At 41.1% G+C, this 21,929-nt stretch overlaps 1 protein-coding gene across 2 annotated transcripts in view; it reads left to right on the top strand.

Moving 5' to 3' along the window:
* Positions 1 to 4,258: 4,258 nt before the first annotated feature.
* The window catches only part of LOC126162774 (23 kDa integral membrane protein-like), a 191,746-nt gene continuing 174,075 nt past the window's right edge, over positions 4,259 to 21,929 (top strand). For both annotated transcript variants that reach the window (XR_007535112.1, XM_049919480.1), the window contains exons 1-3: positions 4,259 to 4,352; positions 7,644 to 7,832; positions 15,829 to 15,999. Coding sequence is in view for 1 of the 2 variants with exons in the window: in XM_049919480.1 (XP_049775437.1) it covers positions 4,293 to 4,352; positions 7,644 to 7,832; positions 15,829 to 15,999 (420 nt within the window). In the remaining variant the exon portion in view is untranslated. The remainder of the gene's footprint in view (positions 4,353 to 7,643; positions 7,833 to 15,828; positions 16,000 to 21,929) is intronic.

Here is a 21,929-nt window from a genome sequence, read left to right as displayed (position 1 = left end):
ACGTTTTCAGTTAGTGAGAGATCTGGAGAATGTGCTGGCCAGGGGAGCAGTCCAACATTTTCTGTATCCAGAGAGGCCCATACAGGACCTGCAACATGCGATCGTGCATTATCCTGCTGAAATGTAGGGTTTCGCAGGGATCGAATGAAGGGTAGAGCCACAGGTCGTAACACATCTGAAATGTAGCGTCCACTATTCAAAGTGGCGTCACTGTGAACAAGAAGTGACCGAGACGTGTAACCAATGGCACCCCATACCATCATGCCGGGTGATACGCCAGTATGGCGATGACGAATACGCGCTTCCAATGTGCGTTCACCGCGGTGTCGCCAACACGGATGCGACCATCATGATGCTGTGAACAGAACCTGGATTCATCCGATAAAATGACGTTTTGCCATTCGTGCACCCAGGTTCGTCGTTGAGTACACCATCGCAGGCGCTCCTGTCTGTGATGCAGCGTCAAGGGTAACCGCAGCCATGGTCTCTGAGCTGATAGTCCATGCTGCTGCAAACGTCGTCGAACTGTTCGTGCAGATGTTTGTGGTATTGCAAACGTCCCCATCTGTTGTCTCAGGGATCGAGACGTGGCTGCACGATCCGTGACAGTCATGCGGATAAGATGCCTGTCATCTCGACTGCTAGTGATACAAGGCCGTTGGGATCCAGCACGGCGTTCCGTATTACCCTCCTGAACCTACCGATTCCATATTCTGCTAACAGTCATTGGATCTCGACCAACGCGAGCAGCAATGTCGCGATACGATAAACCACTATCGCGATATGCTACAACCCGACCTTTATCATAGTCGGAAACGTGATGGTACGTATTTCTCCTCCTTACACGAGGCATCACAACAACGTTTCACCAGGCAACGCCGGTCAACTGCTGTTTGTGTATGAGAAACCGGTTGGAAACTTTCTTCATGTCAGCACGTTGTAGGTGTCGCCACCGGCGCCAACCTTGTGTGAATGCTCTGAAAAGCTAATCATTTGCATATCACAGCATCTTCTTCCTGTCGGTTAAATTTCGCCTCTGTGGCATGTCATCTTCATGGTGTAGCAATTTTAATGGCCAGTAGTGTATGTATCAATCTTATTATTAATTGGTAACCTACTCTCACATCACCTAACTGCAAAGTGGCAGCGCTACTTACCCCTCTGCCCCTGAGGTAGGCGGCCAGGTTGACTTAGCTCAGCGCCGAATTCATGAACATCAATTAAAATTTAGCTCGTCATAAGATATAACTGTCTCTTTAACCATTTTTGTTTGTTACTGCGCAGGGAATATACACTCTTAAGGGCCGGCCGCGGTGGCCGTGCGGTTCTAGGCGCTTCAGTCCGGAAACGCGCTGCTACTACGGTCGTAGGTTCGAATCCTGCCTCGGGCATGGATGTGTGTGATGTCCTTAGGTTAGTTAGGTTTCAGTAGTTCTAAGTTCTAGGGGACTGATGACCTCAGATGTTAAGTCCCATAGTGCTCAGAGCCGTTTGAACCAACACTCTTAAGAAGCTGTTAACATTACTCGACGTTTTTGAATTTGGCTGTTAGTTGCTAAATGTGTATTATTATAAAATGTGTCTGAGTACCGCGGGCCCCACAAATACTTGATTTGGGCCGCAGTTTGATGACCACTGTTCCACCAGCTCACTTTTGCGCTTGAGTCAGTGCAGAGGTAGTATCGAGATGTACACTTTAAGCAAAATTGTTGTTGCATAGCCGTTTTCCTGCCCGCGATTCATCGATGCTGCCCTGTGTTTAGCAGACAGTTTTATTATTAACGGATGGGTTAGGACATTTTGGTACGCCGTGAGAGGACAATTAGCCACAGGGAAGCGTAGACGCTGGAACAAGAGACGGAACAGCCATTGGTTAGGGTATTACCTGACGCTGCCTTTGAAAGATACTGTCTCAATGAGGGGTAGTTGTAATACAGTTGGGCCAACTATGCATTCAAATTGGTCTGAGCCACTCTCCGATTCTAATTTCATGGCTGACACCATTTTTTTGTCATGCTAGTTAGCTGTTGCCTCTCTAGTATCGACTAAGCATGTCTGGAAACAAAGCACGTTCTCACACCAATTTGTGACGTCAGTGGGCTGAAAGTCAGATGTTTCCCAGGAATTGAGCAGGTCAGAAGCTGGAAAACCCGGATGTGTCCAAGGAATTAACTAAGTCATGAGCTAAAATTTGAACTGTCCTAGGAATTAAGTATGTCATGAGACCAAAAACAGCGCCCACCAGTCCTGGGACAAAGTAGGTCACTAACATGTAAATATATAGGCCTATACACTGAAGGACATAGAATAACTCTTAACCTATTACAGCCATGCATCATTAAACATAAAGTAGTTCACAACATTTACTAACAAAAATCACATTGCTATAGTGAAGATGTGCAGAGATCGGATTTACGTGACTCTCACTTTATTTGATATTATTAATAGTATATCGATGGCAGGCAATGAAAACCTCGTAACACTATTTGTCTGTGAAACCTCGTAATTCCACAAGCCAGTAATTCTGTTATCAAAAAACGATTTGAAAGTGCATAGATATCCCCAATCTGTCAATAATGAGGCTTCTATTACACAGTTACACTAGTAGCAACATTATCTGTATCAATTTACATATTTTTTGAGTTACCGTTTTTGTCTGTCCTGTAAAATTTAACAAAATGCCTACCATTAATATACGAAATTAGCTCTACTAACAAATTCGTCAGTGGAGTAGAAAGAGTTGTTTATCAATAAATCCTTTAGTCTCCTCTTAAAACTTACTTTGTTTAGTATTCCCAATTTTTCAACACCTCTCTGCTGAGTGTCTTCGAGTTCACACCACAAATAATTCGTATTTATTGTTTTTGGACTAAGAAAACTTTAGTTTGGCTTGAGGAGACGCCTCCAAAATATGATCCCATACGACGTTATGCAACGATTATTTTTATTTTTATATCACCTATCTCTGATAACACCCATTTTGCATATGGCAATTTGTTTAGTTTTATTATCAGACTGTAATTCTCAAACGTAGCACTATTGACCTCTTCTACCTCTTCTACCCGCCTGTCGATATATTTTAGACGTATGTTAGGTGGAAACCTCTTACAAGTTCTGAACTGCTTGTAGTATGTGTTTTAGTATTTAGTAGCAAATATCTGGCTAGAAACCATTCAGTAATACATGCGAAAATTTCAATAACAGCTGATCCTACCACTACATTTGACTATCTGTTTATTGCAGTGTTTGTATAATCTGTAAGCAAAGCAGTTCTTGCATCTAGTAATAATATTGAAGTAAGGTCAATAAATCACATGAAAATGTATGGGTCTAAGATGGAATCTTGTGGGACAGATGTTATTTATTATCTGTGTATGTATGTGTGTGTGTGTGTGTGTGTGTGTGTGTGTGTGTGTGTATGTGCTTGAGAGAGAGAGAGAGAGAGAGAGAGGGAGGGGGGGGGGGGCAGGGCGGTAGGTTTGTGAGGTTCATGGACGCTCAGTCACATCCTTACTACGGTATCAGAGTCACACGTAATTATTTCCTTCTCGGATGACGACTGCAAGCGTAATGTAAGGGTCTTTCCTATTGGTACTAATTATTTCCTGTTTGGGATATCGGGTTTCAATCATTTTGTAAAGTTTCCTGTGGCACCACAGTATTTTAATTTATATATAAGTGCATTATGGCTTATGCAGTCAAACGCTTTTTTCTGATCGCAGAGATGAGTTCGAAAAAATTTTGATAAACTTACACACTGTCAAGATAGGCATCGTTGGTGAGAAATTCTGCAGAATCGTATGTTTACTTAATATTAGCAGAAGAAAAAAAAAAGGAGTTTACTGATACACAGTATTTGATAATCTGTAGTTTAAATGTGTACAGACGCTGGGGAGAATTCCATGAGGTCCATTATAATAATTACCTTCTTCTCTGCTCATGTTTACGTGTGGGAGCTAATGTGTGTGACTTTGGATTATAAAGTAATTACTTCGTTATCGTCTTTTTTCAGGGGAATTAGTAAAAAGCTGTAGTTTTGATTTAGGAACTGGCTTCCAATTATGATTTTCTTAACTACAAATATACCACCGGAAATATGTAAAGTCAGAACAGAATAACAGAAGATTGTCATGCAGTTTTGAACATATATAACGCTGTATCTCTAAGTACGAAGTTATTTTCACGAACCACAGACGTGGTGGGGGCGGAGGCTAGAGATAAGATAGGATAACGCATTGATCAACTCCGTTATCAGTAAGACTTCCGTCCGTGGTACAGCAACAAGCAACAAAATGGGCTGCGCTATTTCCATCGTAAAGTACATCCTTTTCCTGTTCAATTTCATTTTTGTGGTAAGTATTCGTACTTTTAGAGCCAATGTACTTCTCTGTTTTTTGCATCCACTCTGTCAGTGATATTTGCTTCTTTACTGTGCATTCCAAACTTTTGACAAGACGACAAACGTTCGATTATATTCTAGTAGCTAAGGAGCGAGAATGACGAAAACCTTGCCAAAAATGCTAGTTGTCACGGCCGTAGGAAATCATGCCTTGTTTGTGAGACAGTATCTCTTGCTATGATCAACGAGCCCATACCAGAGCGTACGTAAATTCAGTAACAGGTCTCTTATGTTTTCAGCTCAATAGATTTTAACAGCAATCCTTCCCCCTAGACACTTAGCTAGTGCATGCCTTATCAGTCTGCAGTGAATTGTATACTGAACTTAACTATCGTGTGGACAACAATGAAACGAGCTACACGTCTTGACAACTGAAAGAATGACGTAAACGGAATAGTCAGAAAGTCGTATCAAAACTTCCGCAAACAGCTTGTTGATTTTACGAACGCATTTTATGACTTGTGGAAGAGTGTGAGCTGTATACTGCGAAATAATCCCACAAAAACTGTGATCCTTAGGTAGCTACATAATCCTATGTTTTTCAACGTAATTAACAGGGTAACTTGGAACACAACATACTCATTTCTGTATCTTCTGGTAGTGTGGACTGCATTAAACGACTATCTGTTTGGAATTTGGCCAGTGTGCATCCAGATTTTTCCATCATCATAATCAATCCTGAACATTCCTTAAGTTGTGTTCCACAGTGTATACGAAATTTAAAACGACGTTGTGTTTACCACCAGAGATGGCATACGTTTGAACTGTTATTTGTACAACTAGTTTAGACAAAGTGTCATCACTTGGCAGACCTAAAGCATAAATAGCTCTTGTGCTTTCCTAAACTGTTTGCATTTTATGTCTGTCAGATGATGGCATTTTGCCTAAACATACTGTGCGTATAAAAATTCAGTTCTGATGGTAAATGCAATGTGATTCTTAGATTAAGGTCATATTAGTATTATTTAAGAATTACCGATCGAATTCCCAAATTAGTATGACTTACCTCTGTACATTACCGTATCAGCAGAGAAAGCTTATTCGGTTTTCATGGGAATAACAGCGTCGTCTTGAAGTAATGTTTCGGCAAGTTTCCACCTGTCATCCTCAGGAGAAATTCTGGAATTCTGGGTCCCTCGCGGCAGAGAGTTGAGGGAATTTCATTAAGACGATGGGAACGTAAGGGCAACACGACACCCACTCCTCCAAAGGAGAGAATCTCAGACCCGGCCGGGAATCGAAAGCGGGCTCCTTCGGTTAGCAATCTGCCGCGCTAACCACGCAGCTACCGAGGTGGACGGCAGTGTGTATTCAAAAATTCTAGTCCTTACTCTTCTTCTCTTGAGGAAGCATCAGATGGACAAATTGCATGTTCCTGAAGGAATATATCTTGCTCAGCAGCGAGGATTGCGAACGCGTTTCGGACGTCTAGCCCTGGTGTTGCTTGCCCATTTCGTCCGTTGCAGCGGAACTCTAAATCCTAGGATCACATAAAATGTTATCTGCACGTAGCTCCTCCTGTGACGGTTTCCATTTGTTTGTTTTAATAACTGGCAACGTCGTTAACGTCTCTACAAGCGATAAACGTGAATCTCTTCGTGAATTTTAAGTCTAGATGTCCTGTTGTTTACCAGAGGGAATTGAAAATGTTCATAAGACCAATCTGTGAAAAAATCATGTGTACTTATACGACCGGCGTGTTTGTCTGTGTGAAGGTATCGCGTAGGAGTAGAAGAAATTTTATACCTGTATGATGTGCGACAGGTGTTTGTCCTGGCGAATACTGTTTCTTGGATTTTGAAAGAGGTAAGGAGGATGTAAAAATCTGGCTAATCCAGACAAAGACGGAATTAAAAGAAGTCTACTAGCGTCAAAAATAGGCCTTAATATGAGGAAGAAATTTCTGAAAATTGGCGTCTGAAGCACAGCATTGTACGGAAGCAAATTATGGACTGTCGGAAATAGGAAAAGAGAATCGAAGCATTTGATATGCCATGTTACAGTAGGATGTTGAAAATTAGGTCGACTGATAACATAGAAAAATAAACAACCTCTCCGTAAAATCGATGAGGACAGGAAGATTTGGAAAAAACTGTTTGGAAGAAGGGACTTGATGACAGGATACGTGTTAAGGCATCAGGCCCTAACTTCCATAGCACAAGAGGGAGCTGCAGAGGGCAAAAACTGTAAAAGAAAACAGATTGGAGTATGTTCAACAAATAATTAATCGAGGCCATTGGATGAATTTGCTATTCTGAGATGAAGAGCTTATCGCAGGAAAGTCGTGGCGGGCTTCATCAAAGCAGTATCAAGAATGTTGACCTATCGCCCTCCTCCCAACTCCCCAAAAGAAAAAAGTAAATCAGAGGATTCCTAGAGATTAGCCTGAAAATGACAGCGAAACCTCTGCCGTGAAAGTGTACAGGCGATGAGAGTATACGCAGTCAAATTTATGAGCGACACACGGACTTTATTTGAAGTAAAATAAAACTTTCATTCTGCAATGGAGAGTGTGACTGAGTGAGTGCAGTTGGGGACGAGTTCGAGACAGGACAACGTTCCACCAACACAAGAATCCGAGCACTATTCACTGCCCACCACACTGCTTCGATCCAGTAGCGGTGTCCTACTCACTTAAAATCAACAGAAGCTCTCGTGCTTACAATACCGGACCAATTGTTAGCGCTTCGGTAGCGGAAGAAAAACGCCTCTTTTCTGGTCTCAACTTTAGGTTTTCCAGAAGTTTCAGTTATTGCAAGATATTCTCTCGAAGACAAAAGTCAATTGTATTCTGAAAAATACTGAATGACTTCTGTAATATACTGCATATATCTTTTAATGAAAACCATTATTTTCGAGACAAGAGAAAAGGTGTTGTTTTTCAGCATCTTTAAATGGAAATATGTTCTACACTAGCGTTCATCACAGTATTATCCTGTCGCTTAAATCGTAGACGTATCTATAGTGACTAGTGAAGTGGAAATTGAGACATTTGTTGATAATCCGTTCGACGGGCTACAACATTAATGTTGTCTGATTTTTTGCCTCTAATCTTACCCTTCCGTGTGCTTGCATAACAACAAATCATAACATTTCACTCATAATATTCATGTACATCAGCAAGTTTTGTGGAAGCTTTGAGAAGTCAGTCAGGCTTCATTATATTCTACGAGCTAGTTCTCGAAACTCAGTTACGTTAATAATGGCATGTGACATAGTGTTTCTGAAAAAGTCTTTTTCTTAGCTTGCAGGTATCGCCCTACTGACAATTGGGATTCTGATAAAGCTGCAAATTGGTGAAATTGGAGAAGTTCTTGACTCAAAGACAAATACTCCTGCTATACTACTCATAGTTATTGGCAGTATTATTCTTGTGATCTCATTCTATGGATGCTGCGGAGCAATCAGAGAGAGTCATTGTATGGTCACAACGGTAAGTACGTCAAAATTAGTTATAATGTGCTAACTACCTATGTGCTATTCGTGAAATTTTGTGTTTTACTATGATACCGATCCCTCTCTTGCAATACAACTTAGAAATAAAGCGTTTACAATTATAAATGGTATATCTGAAAACTGCCATTTTTAATTCATATTGTAACATAGTTTTAACCTATCTGTGAATTTCAAAACAGTTAATTTTAGGAGCCACAAACTTGATAGGGTGCTATTAACAGGCAAGATGTGATGAACACCAAAAACAAATTTTTGAAAGTGACTTCTAACCTCTTTAGTACAGAGAAACATACGGTAGTGATTCGATCTTCTTCCCAAACATGCAGATGGTTTACAGAGCTTGCTGTCTAAGAACATAAATAGTGTGCATGGTAATGGTTAACGTTTTCTAAAGTTAATGGCATTTTATGTTATATGTTACTCAGTTTCACTGCTTTCAACACAATGAGCACATCTCATTTTATTTAACCATAAAGCTGATCCTGTCATTTTGACCCGAATGTGACAAGATTGTTGTTAACAATTCTGTACAAAAGTCTTACTTGCTTACTTTGGTGCGGACAGTACATAACAACAGAATGTAGAGTCGAGTTCTGTAACACAAGAAAACTTTAAGGATATCCTGAACAGATTATTTATAAATTGTCGTGGACAAAATGCTAGGACGTGTAGAGTGTATTATGCATATCACGATATGAATAGGCAGCCACGTCCGGAAGCAAATCATTTCCATGATGCAAGAATAAAGTTGCAAAACAGTAATTTCCTGTTTCCTGCATTCTTTTAATGTGAGAGAACGGTAGTAATTCGCCAATGCACCAACTCCACGAGTCATAGTACGTTAAATCGTAGTGTCTTTAAATAACGAGTTACTGACAAACAGAGACTTGTATATAACGAAACCCCGGCACTTATTTACAGCAAACAGACCGCCACAAGTCGCTTATTGTTTGCTGTATTATTAGTTACACAATACAGACGAGAACATCTGATGATACCATCTTTCATGAAAATATATTAAAGTTTCAGATCTGCAAGAGTGAAACTAGCAATGAAGCAAATGACGCGTGACCCGTAGCAATTCATCTACACGTTAATTTTAATTTGGTTGTTTCCTTAACGGAGAACATTTTTGCTCATATACAACATCTAGCTGTTGCGTAGTTGTTCCTATTCATAGCTTGAAGCACCTTTTTTCCTTCGTCGGCGTTGTATACTCAAATAATACTAAATTACAATATCTTAATTTTTTCATTTACCATAATTCTGATTTGACAAACGCAGTCATAGTTGCCTATTTGCTTTCCTAACTTGTTGTCTAATACTATTGCTATACCAGCTTTGGCACTCTGATTTTACTAGGTTTCGCTTTAAGTTAGTGGAGTATCAGAGACCTTTTTAGCAGCACGGTTTTTGAGGACGCGGCCCTAATATCGCACCCGTTTTTAAAATCCACAACAAATTTACTAGTTTTTAATTAATCTGAATACCGTCTACAAAATTCTATATCATTCATAATAACGTACAAAAAATAAAGAAATCACAACACTTAAATACAGATAGCTGGAAAATGGTGTTCAAATATTACACTGTGTGTATTCCTAACATCTAGTTGGATGATATCAGGAGTACTATATTTAAAAATTATAAAAATGAAGGTGAGGGGGGGGGGGGGAGCCGTATCTACTCGGAGTCCAGGGGCGTCTACCATGGTCTGGGGGTACCGTATTTGATTACTAAACAAAATGTTCTCGATCCCAGGTTCGAATCTAATAACTTCTTATATTTTTAAGAAACTTCATCAGCAATGGCTGTCGAAGACTTCCAGCTAAACAGGTGACCGTCATTCTGTCAACGGCCTTGTCAAAGAGGACGAGGGAGTGGACATAGGTTCATGGCACTATTTTGCCGTTGTAGTGTGAAACTGCCACTAAAAGCTGGAAGAGTCAGCAATGATCAAAGGCATGAGGATGCAGAAGGCAATGGAAATCACTGCATTAAAGACACATAATGTATATCCACGAAACATGTGGCTTCTGATTGAAAAAGTGTCACGATGATGTCTCCACTCCAAAAGATTCCACATAGGCCCCCATTCGTATTCGGTGGGAGACTGCCATGGGGGAGGTGACCATGAGAAAAATATTGAATTAGCAACGAAAGGATAACGTTCTATGAGTCAAGGCGCGGAATGTCAGAAGTTTGAACGTGGTAGGGAAGCTACAAAACCTGAAAAAAGAAATACTAAGGCTCAGTCTAGATACATTGAGGGTCAGTGAAGCGAAATGGAAGGAAGAAAAATTTCTGGTTAGACGAGTAATGGGTAATATTAACAGCAGCAGAAAATAGTATAGTGGGACTAGAATCCGTTATGAATAGGAAGGTAGGTCAGAGAATGTGTTACTGTGAACCATTTTAGAGATAGAGTTGTTGTCATCAAAATCGACAGCAAACCAGCGACGACAAGAATAGTTCAGAAATTTGTACAGACGTCACAAGCAGAAGCTGAAGAGACAGAGGAAGTGTATAAGTATAATGAACGGGTAGTTCATTACGTAAAGGGAGATGAAAATCTAAATGTCATGGGGGACTGGAAGGCGTTTGTAGGGGAATGAGTGGAAGAAACGGTAACGGGGGAACATGAGCTTGGTAGTAGAATTGAGAAGGGAGATAGGCTAATTGAGTTCTGCAATAAATGTAAGTTGGTAGTAGAGAATATACTGTCCAGGAATTACAAGAGGAGGAGGTGTACTTGGGAAAGACCGGGAGATATGAGAAAATTCCAGTTAGATTACTTCATAGTCAGGCAGAGGTTCCGAAATCGGATATTGGATTGTAAGTCGTACCTAGGAGAACATGTAGACTCCGATCACAATTTCGTAACGATGAAGATTAGGCTGACGTTTAATAAACTAGTCAGAAAGAGTCAGTACACAAGGAAGCGAGTTGCGGGTGTACTGAAGAATGAAGAGATACGCATGAAGTTCTCTGATGTCGTAGACAGTGCGGTAAGGAACAGCTCAGTAGGAACTTTAGTTGAAAAGGAATGGACATTTCTGGAAACAGCAATCACAAAAGTTGGAAACGAAAACGTAGGTGCAAGGAAGGTAACTGCCAAGAAGCCCCGGATAACAGAAGAAATGCTTCAGTTGATCGACTAACGAAGGAAATACCATGTGCAGAGAAATTCAGGAATACAGAAATACAAGTCACTTATGAACGAGGAGGGTAAGGCGAAATGGCTACATAAAAAAGTGAAGATATCGAAAAATAAATGATTGTCGGAAGGACTGACTCAGCATATATAAGTGTCAAAACAACCTTTGATGAAACTAAAAGCAAGAGCGGTAACATTGTGAGTGCAGTGGGAATTCTAGTGCTAAATGTAGAAGAGTACATTGAAGGCCTTTATGAGGGTGAGGACTTGTCTGGTGAGGCGACAGAAGAAAAAATAGGAGTCGGCAAGGAAGAGATAGGGCATCCATTATTAGAATCGAAATTTAAAAGAGGTTTGGACGACTAAATATCAAATAAGGGAGAAGGGATAGATAACATTCCACTGAAATCTCTAAAATCATAAAGGAAAGTGGCAACAGAGCGACTATTCTCATTGGTGTGCAGATGTATGAGATTGGCGATATACCATCAGACTTCCTGAAAATCATCATCCGCACAATTTCGAAGATAGTAAGGGACAATATGTGTGGGAATTATCTCACAATGAGCTTAATAGCTCATGAATTCATGTTGCTTACAAGAATATTACACGGAGAATTGGAAAAGGAAGTTGAGTATCTGTTTGGTGATGATCGATATAGCTTTAGGAAAGATAAAGGCACCAGAAAGACAGTTCTCATATTGCGGTTGATAATGGAAGCAAGACTGAAGAAACATCAAGTTACGTCCATTGGATTTATCGACACGGAAAAATCGTTCGACACTGTAAAATCGTGCAAGATGTTCGGAATTCTGAGAAAAATAGGGGCAAGTTATAGGGAAAGAAGGGTAATATACGATATGTACAAGAACCAAGAGCGAACAATAAGAGTGGAAGACGAAGAACAAAGCGCTGGGATTAAATAGGGAGTAAGACAGGGATATAGTCTTTCGCCCTTGTGTTCAATCTATACATCGAAGAAGTAATGAGGGAAAGGAAAAAAAGGTTCAAGTGTGGGATTAAAATTCAGAGTGATACGCTACCAATGATAAGATTCGCTGATGACAGTGTTATCGTCATTGAAAGTGAAGAAGAATGTCAGGATGTGTTGAATGGAATGAACAGTCTAATGAGTACAGGACATAGACAAAATAAATTGAAAAAGACGAAAGTAATGAGAAGTAACAGAAATGAGAACAATGAGAAACTTAACATCAGAACTGGGGTCACGAAGTGGACGAAATAAGGAATTTTGCTACCTAGGCAGAAAAATAACCCTTGACGGACAGAGCAAGGACAGCATACAACGCAGACTAGCACTGGCTAAAAGGGCATTCCCGGCCAAGAGAAGTCTGCTAGTATCAAACATAGTTCTTAATTTGAGGAAGAAATTTCTGAGAATGGACGTCTGGAGCACAGCATTGTATGGTAGTGAGACATGAAATGTAGGAAAACCGGAACCGAAGAAAATCGAAGCCTTTGAGATGTTGTGCAACAGAAAAGTGCTGAAAATTAGGTGGGCTGACAGGGCCAGGAATAAAGAGGTTCTCCGCAGAATCGGCGAGGAAAGGGACACTCGGAAAACACTGGCAAGAAGAAGGGAAAGGATGATAGGTCATCTGTTAAGACATCATGGAATATCTTCCATGGTACTAGAGGGAGCTGTAGAGAGGAAAAACCGTAGAGGAATAGAGAGGTTGTTGCAATTACTACTCTGAGATTAAAAGTTTGGCACAGAAGAGGAATACGTGGTGGGCCGCACCAAACCAGCCAGAAGATTGAAGACTCAAAAAAATAAAGTTTTTGACAACGTAGAATGTACTGCACTCCCTAAAAGCTGCTGTTGAGGAAGAAGTAATTTAATGTAATGTGGCTTTTCACTGATGATATTCAATTTTTAGAGTGAGCAAACAGTACAGGAAACCAAGGAAAAATTAGGAAAGGGTATTAAAGTCCATGGAGAAGAGATAGAAACTTGAAGATTTGTTGATGACATTGTAATCCTATCATAGACGGCAAGGGATTTGAAAGAACAGTTGAACGGAATTTATAGGGTATTGAAAACAGATTACAAGATGAACATCAACAAAATAAAATAAGAGTAATCTAGAGCAATCTTAAGTCAAGCGATCCAGAGGAAGTTAGAGCATGAAGTGAGAAACTGAAAGTAGCAGGTGAGTTTTACTATTCTGGCAGTAAAATAGCTGATGAGAGCCAGTACAAAAGATATAAAACGTAGACTGACAATAGCAAGAAAAGCATTTCTGAAAAAAATAAATTTGTAAACATCTAATATGAATTAAATTGCTCCTGCTACCGGTCTAGCGTTTTAACAATTTCGTGGCTGCACAGCTGAATGATGGAAATGTAAATAAAAATGACAAGAGCCAGTTCCGTTACAAACGACGAAGATGTTCGTTTAGAATGAAACCACTTGTGGAGTTACAAACCCACATGTAATAGCATCTGTTGCCGTTTTTATTGATATTTATAAATTACATATCTCCAAAAATTCGTTCGTTCTAGAAGTGTTCCTGATTGGCTAGCGGTTTTGTATAAACTGATTAATAAACTACCGAGTTTAAAAAAACAGTGATTAACAGCTCTTTGGAAACCGGAATATCAACACCGCATGAATAGTAATTTCATGGTACTCATGATGGCACATGGATCTACGTACGTGTCGGCTGTCACCTGTCAACCTTGTTATCTAGCACTAAGCTAGCACTAAGTCCACACATCATACTCTTGTGGGCAGCGTCTCCACCTCTAGATCAAGGGGTACCGGGCTCGTTTCCTGGCCGGGTCAAAATTTTCTTCGCTCGGAGATTGCTTGTTTGTATTCTAATCATTTCATCTCACCTTCAACGAATCGCAAGTCGCCAAAGTGGCGTCAAAAAGACGTATCTCGGATGTCCGGACAACCCCTAGATGGGGTCTCCTGTCCATTAATGCCATACAATTATTCCATTTCATCAACTGAAATGTTAGGAAGTATTTTCTGAATGTATTCGTCTCGAGTGTAACATTATGTGGAAGTGAAATGTGGACGATAAGCAGTACGGACAGAACGAAAATAGCAGCTTTTGAAATGTTGTGCGATAGTAGAATGCCGAGGACTAAGTGGGTAGATCGCATAACAGATGAGAAGGTAGTGAATCGAATTGGGGTAAAAAGAAATTTATGACCCAAAGGACAAAAAAAAAGGAAGATTGGAGTGTAACATGCCGATGACGAAAGGATGAGGAAGGAAATCGGTAGTGTGCTTTTCAAAGGAACCACGGCGACATCTTCCTGGAGCAATCTAGGCAAATCAACGAAAACCTAGTCCTGGATGGTCGGAAGGTCCCAATGCGAATCCACTGTGCTAACCATACTAAAAGAAGGGATCATAAATTGATAGGACACATCCTGAGGCATCAAGAAGTAAGAATTGGGTAATGGACGGAGATGTGGTGGGCAAAAGCTGTAGACGGATTCTAAGGTTTTAATACGGCAAGCAGGCCCAAATGGATAAGTCTGCTATAGTTATGCAGAGATGAGCACCCTTGCACAATACAGACTGTCATAGAGACCAGCATCAAACCAGATTCATACTGAAGACCACAATAAAAAAACATGCCTCAATTTACTGCACGTTTAATATCGTCGAGATACCCAGTATTAAAGAGACTGGTCTCTGGTTATGCAGGTCATCCTTGCCGCAATTCAAGTATAGGGTTATCCTATACTTTCTAAGTTTTCAGTTTGTAAATGTATAAGCAAAACTAGTTCAGTTACTTCTCCACTCACATGGTTGATCATATGATTAGGAATTTCATCGTCCTTGCAGACTTCTTCAATTTTAATTTCCGAGGCGCATTTATGAAATCCTATTTTGTTTCCGATTCCAATAATTTTGGGTAACCTTACATTAAACAAATGTGCTCAAAGATTCTTGAATTCATAGATCCGCGATGACACCTTTCCCATTTTATGACAGATTTGTTACTGAAATATAATTCTAATTAAAATTGGAAATTTGTGGTAAGTTCCTATGGGACCAAACTGCTGAGGTCAGCGGTCCCTAGGCTTACACACTACTTAATCTAACTTAAACTAACTTAAGCTAAGGACAACACACACATCCATGCCCGAGGGAGCACTTCAACCTTTGCCGGGGGAAGCCGGGCAAACCGTGGTAAGGAGCTTTAGACCCCTCGGCTACCTCGCGCGGCTTCTAAATAAAACTTCAAAACAGAGATAACAAGTGAAACATTCAGTACAGCCTAACGGCCACCAAAGTGATATTTATTAGCATGAAGAAGATACCGATTTCTTTACGTTTTATTTGTCTTTTTGGCCCTTGATGCCGTTTGGCGTCCGTGTCCACTCGTTCGTTTTTCTGCAAGAGGGACTAACCGTAAAAACTTTAAATGCAAAAGCTGGCCAGTGTGGCCGAGCGGTTCTAGGCGCTACAGTCTGGAACTGCGCGACCGCTACGGTCGCAGGTTCGAATCCTGCCTCGGGCATGGATGTGTGTGATATCCTTAGGTTAGTTAGGTTTAAGTAGTTCTAAGTTCTAGGGGACTGATGGCCTCAGCAGTTAAATCCCATAGTGCTCAGAGCCATTTTTTTAAAATGCAAAACAGTTAAGGAATTTTTATTATGGTAGATAAGTAATGAAGTATTCCAAAAGGTACACCACAAAAAAGAAGTAATCGTTAGTTACTGATATCCTATAATATCTGCTTTGTTAATGTTTTATGTGTACGTTGTGGAAATATGACTACAGAAGGAAAAGCACTAATTTTTATTGTTTACCTATCTTTTTCAGTATGCTGTGTTCCTCCTGACAGTACTGGTTCTGCAAATTGCAATTGCTGTTCTTGCTTTTGTATACGGTGGTGATACGGATGCTGTTCTAAAACAAACTCTTTATGACTTTGTTCATGACTACAGTACAAACGAAAGTAGTAGAAAAGCAATGGATGCGCTCCAGAATAGTGTAAGTTATGATTCCTTCAAAATATTAGTATAAGTTTACCATTATATTTGAATTCTAAAGTTGTAAGTAGCAATCTAGTTTGCAAAATTCTAGCTTAAAAAAACCGAAGTGACTGCGACGATCTTCCTTTTCGTAGCTTCTCTTAGCTATCGTAACTGCTCCTGTAGATGTTACTTTCTTACATCATTACCTCTCAAATTTGTGTTCTCCTACATTCACTGTTCTGCTAGAGTACTATCCTCTCCTGTGGACACTGTCTCCCTATCGTTACCTGGCCGCTCGATTGTGAGTAGCGTGTCAGTAGTGGGTCTAGGCGTCCTGACTCAAGGAAACACATCAGGGAGAACTTAGGATATTGTACCCAGCAGCCAACAAACCAACAGGTCTGAGGAACTGTCCTTCACTGAAACCGAAACTGTTCTAGTGAGGCTCGCTTCATCTGTTGGGAAACCTGCTGTGTCCCGTGTCAAGGGCAGCGACTGCAAACGGGTAGGCGTCCATTAATCGTCGGCAGTTCAGAAGTTCCTTAGGCAGACGCACGTTGCAACGAACTATGCCTGTCGTCTGTGCTCCGAGGCCATACTTGGATCATGCCAGCGACTAGCAGACAAGGTCGAGAATATCAGCCTTACTCACAGAGAGCCAGCGAAGCTCGTGATCTGCAGCATCGTGCTCACAACAGATCGTGGTCCCTCGGTTCTGAGTCGAGTGGAAGGCTTGAACCAAATACCCCGAGGGTTCTGTGAAAAGTTAGGCTGTGACTTCCTAGACTTGCGACATAGTGTTGAGAGTTGCAGGGTCTGTTTAAATGGGTCAGACGTGTACTACACATCAGGAGTAGCTAACCCAGTAGCTGACTGTGTGTGAGGTGCATACAAGGGTTCCATCCAGTCCAGACAACAATAGATGTAGGAACCTCTGAATTCCAGGGTAAGATCCAAAGAAATGCCTCCCACAGGTGAGAGTATTAAAATGCTAACAGTAAACTGTTGAAGCATGCACAACAATGTCAGAGTGCGAACGCTACTCAAAAACACTGAAGCTCACATTTTACTAGGAACACGCCGGCCGGTGTGGTCGAGCGGTTCTAGGGGCTGCAGTCTGGAACCGCGTGACCACTATGGTCGCAGGTTCGAATCCTGCCTCGGGCATGGATGTTTGTGATGTCCTTAGGTTAGTTAGGTTTAAGGAGTTCTGAGTTCTAGGGAATTGATGACCTCAGAAGTTAGGTCCCATAGTGCTCACAGCCATTACTAGGAACACTAAGCTGGTTGAAACATGAAATTGATAGCAGTGAGATTTTTGGGGAAAATTTACTGGTATATCGACAGTATGGGCTGACAGGAAATGAAGGTGTTGTATTTGAAGCAATAGACAAGAAACTCAAATCAACCGAGATCGAAATTTAAGCTGCATGCGAGATTCTTTGGGTAAGGTAATGGACAGAAAATAGTAACTGGATCCTTCTGTTGCCCAACGAGACTCAGCTCTTGATTCACCAAAAACTTTAGAGCAAACCTCAGTTCACTTGTACGTAAGTTGCCCGAACATACTGTAATCATCACTGAAGACATTATAAATCTACCAATAAACGGGCAAAATCAAGTTTTGCTTGCGGTGGGCATGACAGACATATTGCGAAACTTTACTAAATGACTTATCTGAAAATTACCTAGAACACATAGTTCAGAACCTGACTCATGATGGAAATACGGTGTGATTCAGGAAGAATGTCACATAATTTGTGAGGCGATTATCCATGTAGAAATAAATCGAAAAAATCCTATGAACATGTGTCCGATTTTCGATCGTTCCGGAACTGGAGTGGATTGAAGATAGCACGCTTGTAAGAAAATGAAGACAAGTATGAACATTACTTATTGAAGTGCCGTGCGGGCTCTGTGGTTGATAGTGTAATGATTGGACAAATGGCTGATCCATCCTACAACATGTGTTCAAAAATGCCCCCACCCCTCTCAGGGCACTTGTCAATGCGTTGGAGGGCTGTTGTGTTGCACATCGAACGTCATATCGGCGAGCTTTAATGTGGGCAACAGCGTCAATGATGGGAGCGACACGTTCTTCATGTGTATCTACCTTCGTACCCTACATATCCCCTTTATCCAGCCCCATAAACAGAAGTCTATTGGGGTTAGGTCGGGTGGTCTGGTGGGCCAGTCCGCCACGGCCATATGTGTTACTCAGGTTCCGGGGTACTTGTCTGGTACAATGAATCGGTGGTCGATCATGGTGCAGGGAAATATGCCGTCGCTGCTCTAACGTCACGTCTTCCAAAAGTGCAGGCACATCTTCTATCAGGAAATGGGCATATGCTGCGGCTGTCATGCAATTTGGCAGAAGATAGGCACCATCAGCAGGTCATCAATCGCACTGCACTCGACATTCACTGAAAACCTAAATTGGAATTTAGTTTCCCTAGAGTTATATGGGTTCCCTATCGCCCATATATGAGAACTGCTGGTTTCATGATACCACTGTGCGTAAATTCAGTCTTATCTGTAAATAAAGTGTATTGTACGACGTCTGTGTCTACAGCCAACCATTCACAAATTTGTTGTCTTCTAATAATTTCCGGGTATGCAGCCGGATCCCGTCGACATTCAGAAGTCACATCAAATTTGTTGTCTGTCTGCTGAGTCACCAGGATGCAGACGTTGCATGCACTGTATGTAAGGTACCGCAGACTCGTGTTTGGGGAATATCGAGCTGACAGCTAATGCACCGTGTACTTGTGGTGTGATTCCATTGTGCTTTCGGAATAGAGTCGTCCCTTTCCTTGACTGAATGGACGGCCCCACGTTCTCATGTTACGTGCTCACTGGATAATATTCCGGATTCACGTTAGGTTTGAAAATCCATGGCAGGGGTTCATCAATCAGGGAAACGTCTCTGGCATTCTGTCACAGGTGTATGGGCCCTACCATTACAGGTCCCGTACAATACAGTACAATACCTGTCTGCGTATTCTGCGGGGATCAGTGTGTGCAGCGTGTTCATATTCATGGACACAATGCACTTGCTCAATTAAATAACATCAAGCATAACATGCACACGGCCTCACGACTGCTCACTGATCCAACCCATGATTGCGCACCAGGTGCACTTGCAGCCGTTGCCTCAGTGAGACGTCACAGTCTTGCCATATGTTGGAGAACACTCATACCTCTTGTAAGATAGTTCAGTCGTCTGTACCATCATTATTTTGTCTACCACAGCGCCTAGACAGCATTTTGGTAAGTAATATTCACACTTGTCTTTATATCCGTTCATAGATGTGTCTAGTCTTCAGCCCTCTCCAGTTTTGTAACGATTGAAAATCGGACACAGGTTCATAGGACTTTTTACTTTTATGGTTTATTTTCCACATGTAAAATTATGTCACAAATTATGTGACATTCCTCCTGAATCACCCAGTATATTAGATATAACGGCAACAAATAGATCTGACCTTTATGAGGAAGTCCACATCGAAACTGGAATCAATGATCATTAGGCAGCTCTAGCAACAGTGAATACCAAAGCACAAAGGGCAACCAAAAGCAAGTAGAAAGATTTATATGTTCAGCAATAGACAAAGAAGCAGTCATATCTCAACGAGGATCTTGAAACTTTTAGCTTTGGACAGGAACATGTAGAGGAACTATGGCTCAAGTTTAAATGAATAGTTGACCAAGCACTGAACAGATAAGTACCCAGTAGAACAGTTCATGATGGCAGAGGTTGAAAATACCGCTGCAGTTGTAAATTACTTTATTTTCACACGACCGGTCTCGGAATGTTATAAGCCAATCCTCAGGTGCCGTAGCTGTGCTGTGGCCCCCGAGCGCCGCGTGTACCAGGCGCGCTGTGCTGTCTATGTGCGCAGAACTATGACTCCTTGCTCTGCGCTCATAGGCAGCACACCGATCCTGATACACGCGGCGCTCAGGGGCTACAGCACAGCTACAGCATCTGATGATGGGCTTATAACTCTCCGAGACCGGTCGTGTGAAAATAATTTACAACTGAAGCGGTATTTTCAACCTCTACTATAATGCTCAGTTGCGGATGTTCTGCCAACAGGGTTCTTTGTAGTCCATGATGGGATGGATCCTCCATGACATACAGTGACTGTAAAGAAGTTCTAAAGAGACAGATGCTACTGCATATTAGGTATAAAACAAAGCACAAGGCTGTAGATAGAGAGACGCTGGAAGAAACGAGTTTAGCGATCAAAGAGTAAAGTGTAAAATCTTCAAGGAATATCGTAGCAGAATATTGTCGAAGGATCTGTTACAGGATGGCTGTTAGCGACACCAAAGTTAATGTCTAGTCACTCATGAACAAGGCAGGAATTCAAATTGAGAGAGGCACAACAAAATCGTAAATGCTGAAAACTGCTTTCTAATGTATCTTTAACAAGGAGAATCCAGGAGTACTCCCCAAATATACTTCTCGTACCACTGAAAAGATGAGTTAAATAAAAATTATTTACAGTGACGTTGGGAAACGTCTGAAATCGTTAAAATTCAGCAACGCTCCTAGGTCCGACGGAATCCCTATCAGATTCTGGTCTCAATTCGCTCCTGAGTTAGCCCCTCTGTTAACTATAACCTATTGTAGATACCTCTAGCACAAAACTGGGCCCAGTAGTTGGAAGAAAGCATATTTCACATCTATGTTCAAGAAGGGTAGAAGAAGTAATCTACAAGATTACCATCGAATATCTTTGATATTTATTCTGAGCTCGAATATAATGAGGTACCTCGTACAGGACGACCACCTCCATGCCAACCAGCATGGATTTTGAAAATATAGATCATGTGAAACCTAATACACATTTTTGTCACGTAACATCCTGAAAGCAACGGATCAAGGCAGTCAGGCAGATGCATTGTTTCTCGATTTCAAAAAAAGCGCTTGGCTCAATATCACGTAAACGGATATTATCAAAAGAATGAGCACAATGGTATGCGGTATCAAATGAAATTTGTGATGGGAGTGAGATTTTTTGGTAGGGAGTTCCCAGAATGTCATCTTTGGTGGAGATCCATTGACTGATGCAGAAGTAGGTTCAGGTGTACTCCAGGGAAGTGTATTGGGTCTCTTACTGCTCATGTCATACAACAATGATCTTTCTGACGATATTAATACTAAGCTCAGGCTTTTCACAGGGGGTGTAATTACCTACAGCGAAGTATAGTCTGAAAAAAAGCTGTATAAATATTCAGCCCCATCTTGATAACATTTCAGAGTGGTGCAAAGACTAGAAACTTGCTTTAAATGTTCAGAAATGTAAAACTGTTTACTTCAGGAAATGAAAAACATAGTATCCTTCAAATATAATATCAGTGAGTCACAGCTGGAACCTGCAAACTCATACAAACACCTGGGTGTAACACTTAGTAAGAACATGAAACGGATCGATCACATAGGCTCAGTCATGGGCAGGGCATTCGGTTTATTGGTAGTACACTAGGGCAATGTAATCAGTGTACAACGAGATTGTTTACAAATCATTTGTGCGACCCATCTTAGAATATTGCACAAGTGCATGGAACCCATACCAAATAGGTCTAGCAGGGGATATTGAACATATACAGTTAAGGGCAGAAAGAATGGTCATAGTTTTGTTTGATCTGTGGGAGAGTTTCACAGAGATGATGAAGAATCTGATCTGGCAGATTCTTGAAGGTAGACAGAAAATATCCTGTGAAAGTCTAGTAACAAAGTTTCAAGAAACGGCTTTAAATGGCGAGTCTAGGAATATGTTACAAGCATTTACTTACTAATCCCATAAAGATCATGAGGACAAGATTATATTAGTTACAGTACACAAAGAGGCATTTAAAAAATCATTCTTCCTGCACTTCATACATGAATGGAACAGGAAAGAGCTCTAACAGTGGGCCCTGTTTCTATCCATCTCC

This window comes from Schistocerca cancellata, chromosome 1 (assembly GCF_023864275.1).
Source record: "Schistocerca cancellata isolate TAMUIC-IGC-003103 chromosome 1, iqSchCanc2.1, whole genome shotgun sequence".
NCBI lineage: Eukaryota > Metazoa > Arthropoda > Insecta > Orthoptera > Acrididae > Schistocerca > Schistocerca cancellata.
Note: the sequence above shows the minus strand (reverse complement) of the source record. Positions and strands in the feature narration are given on the sequence as shown.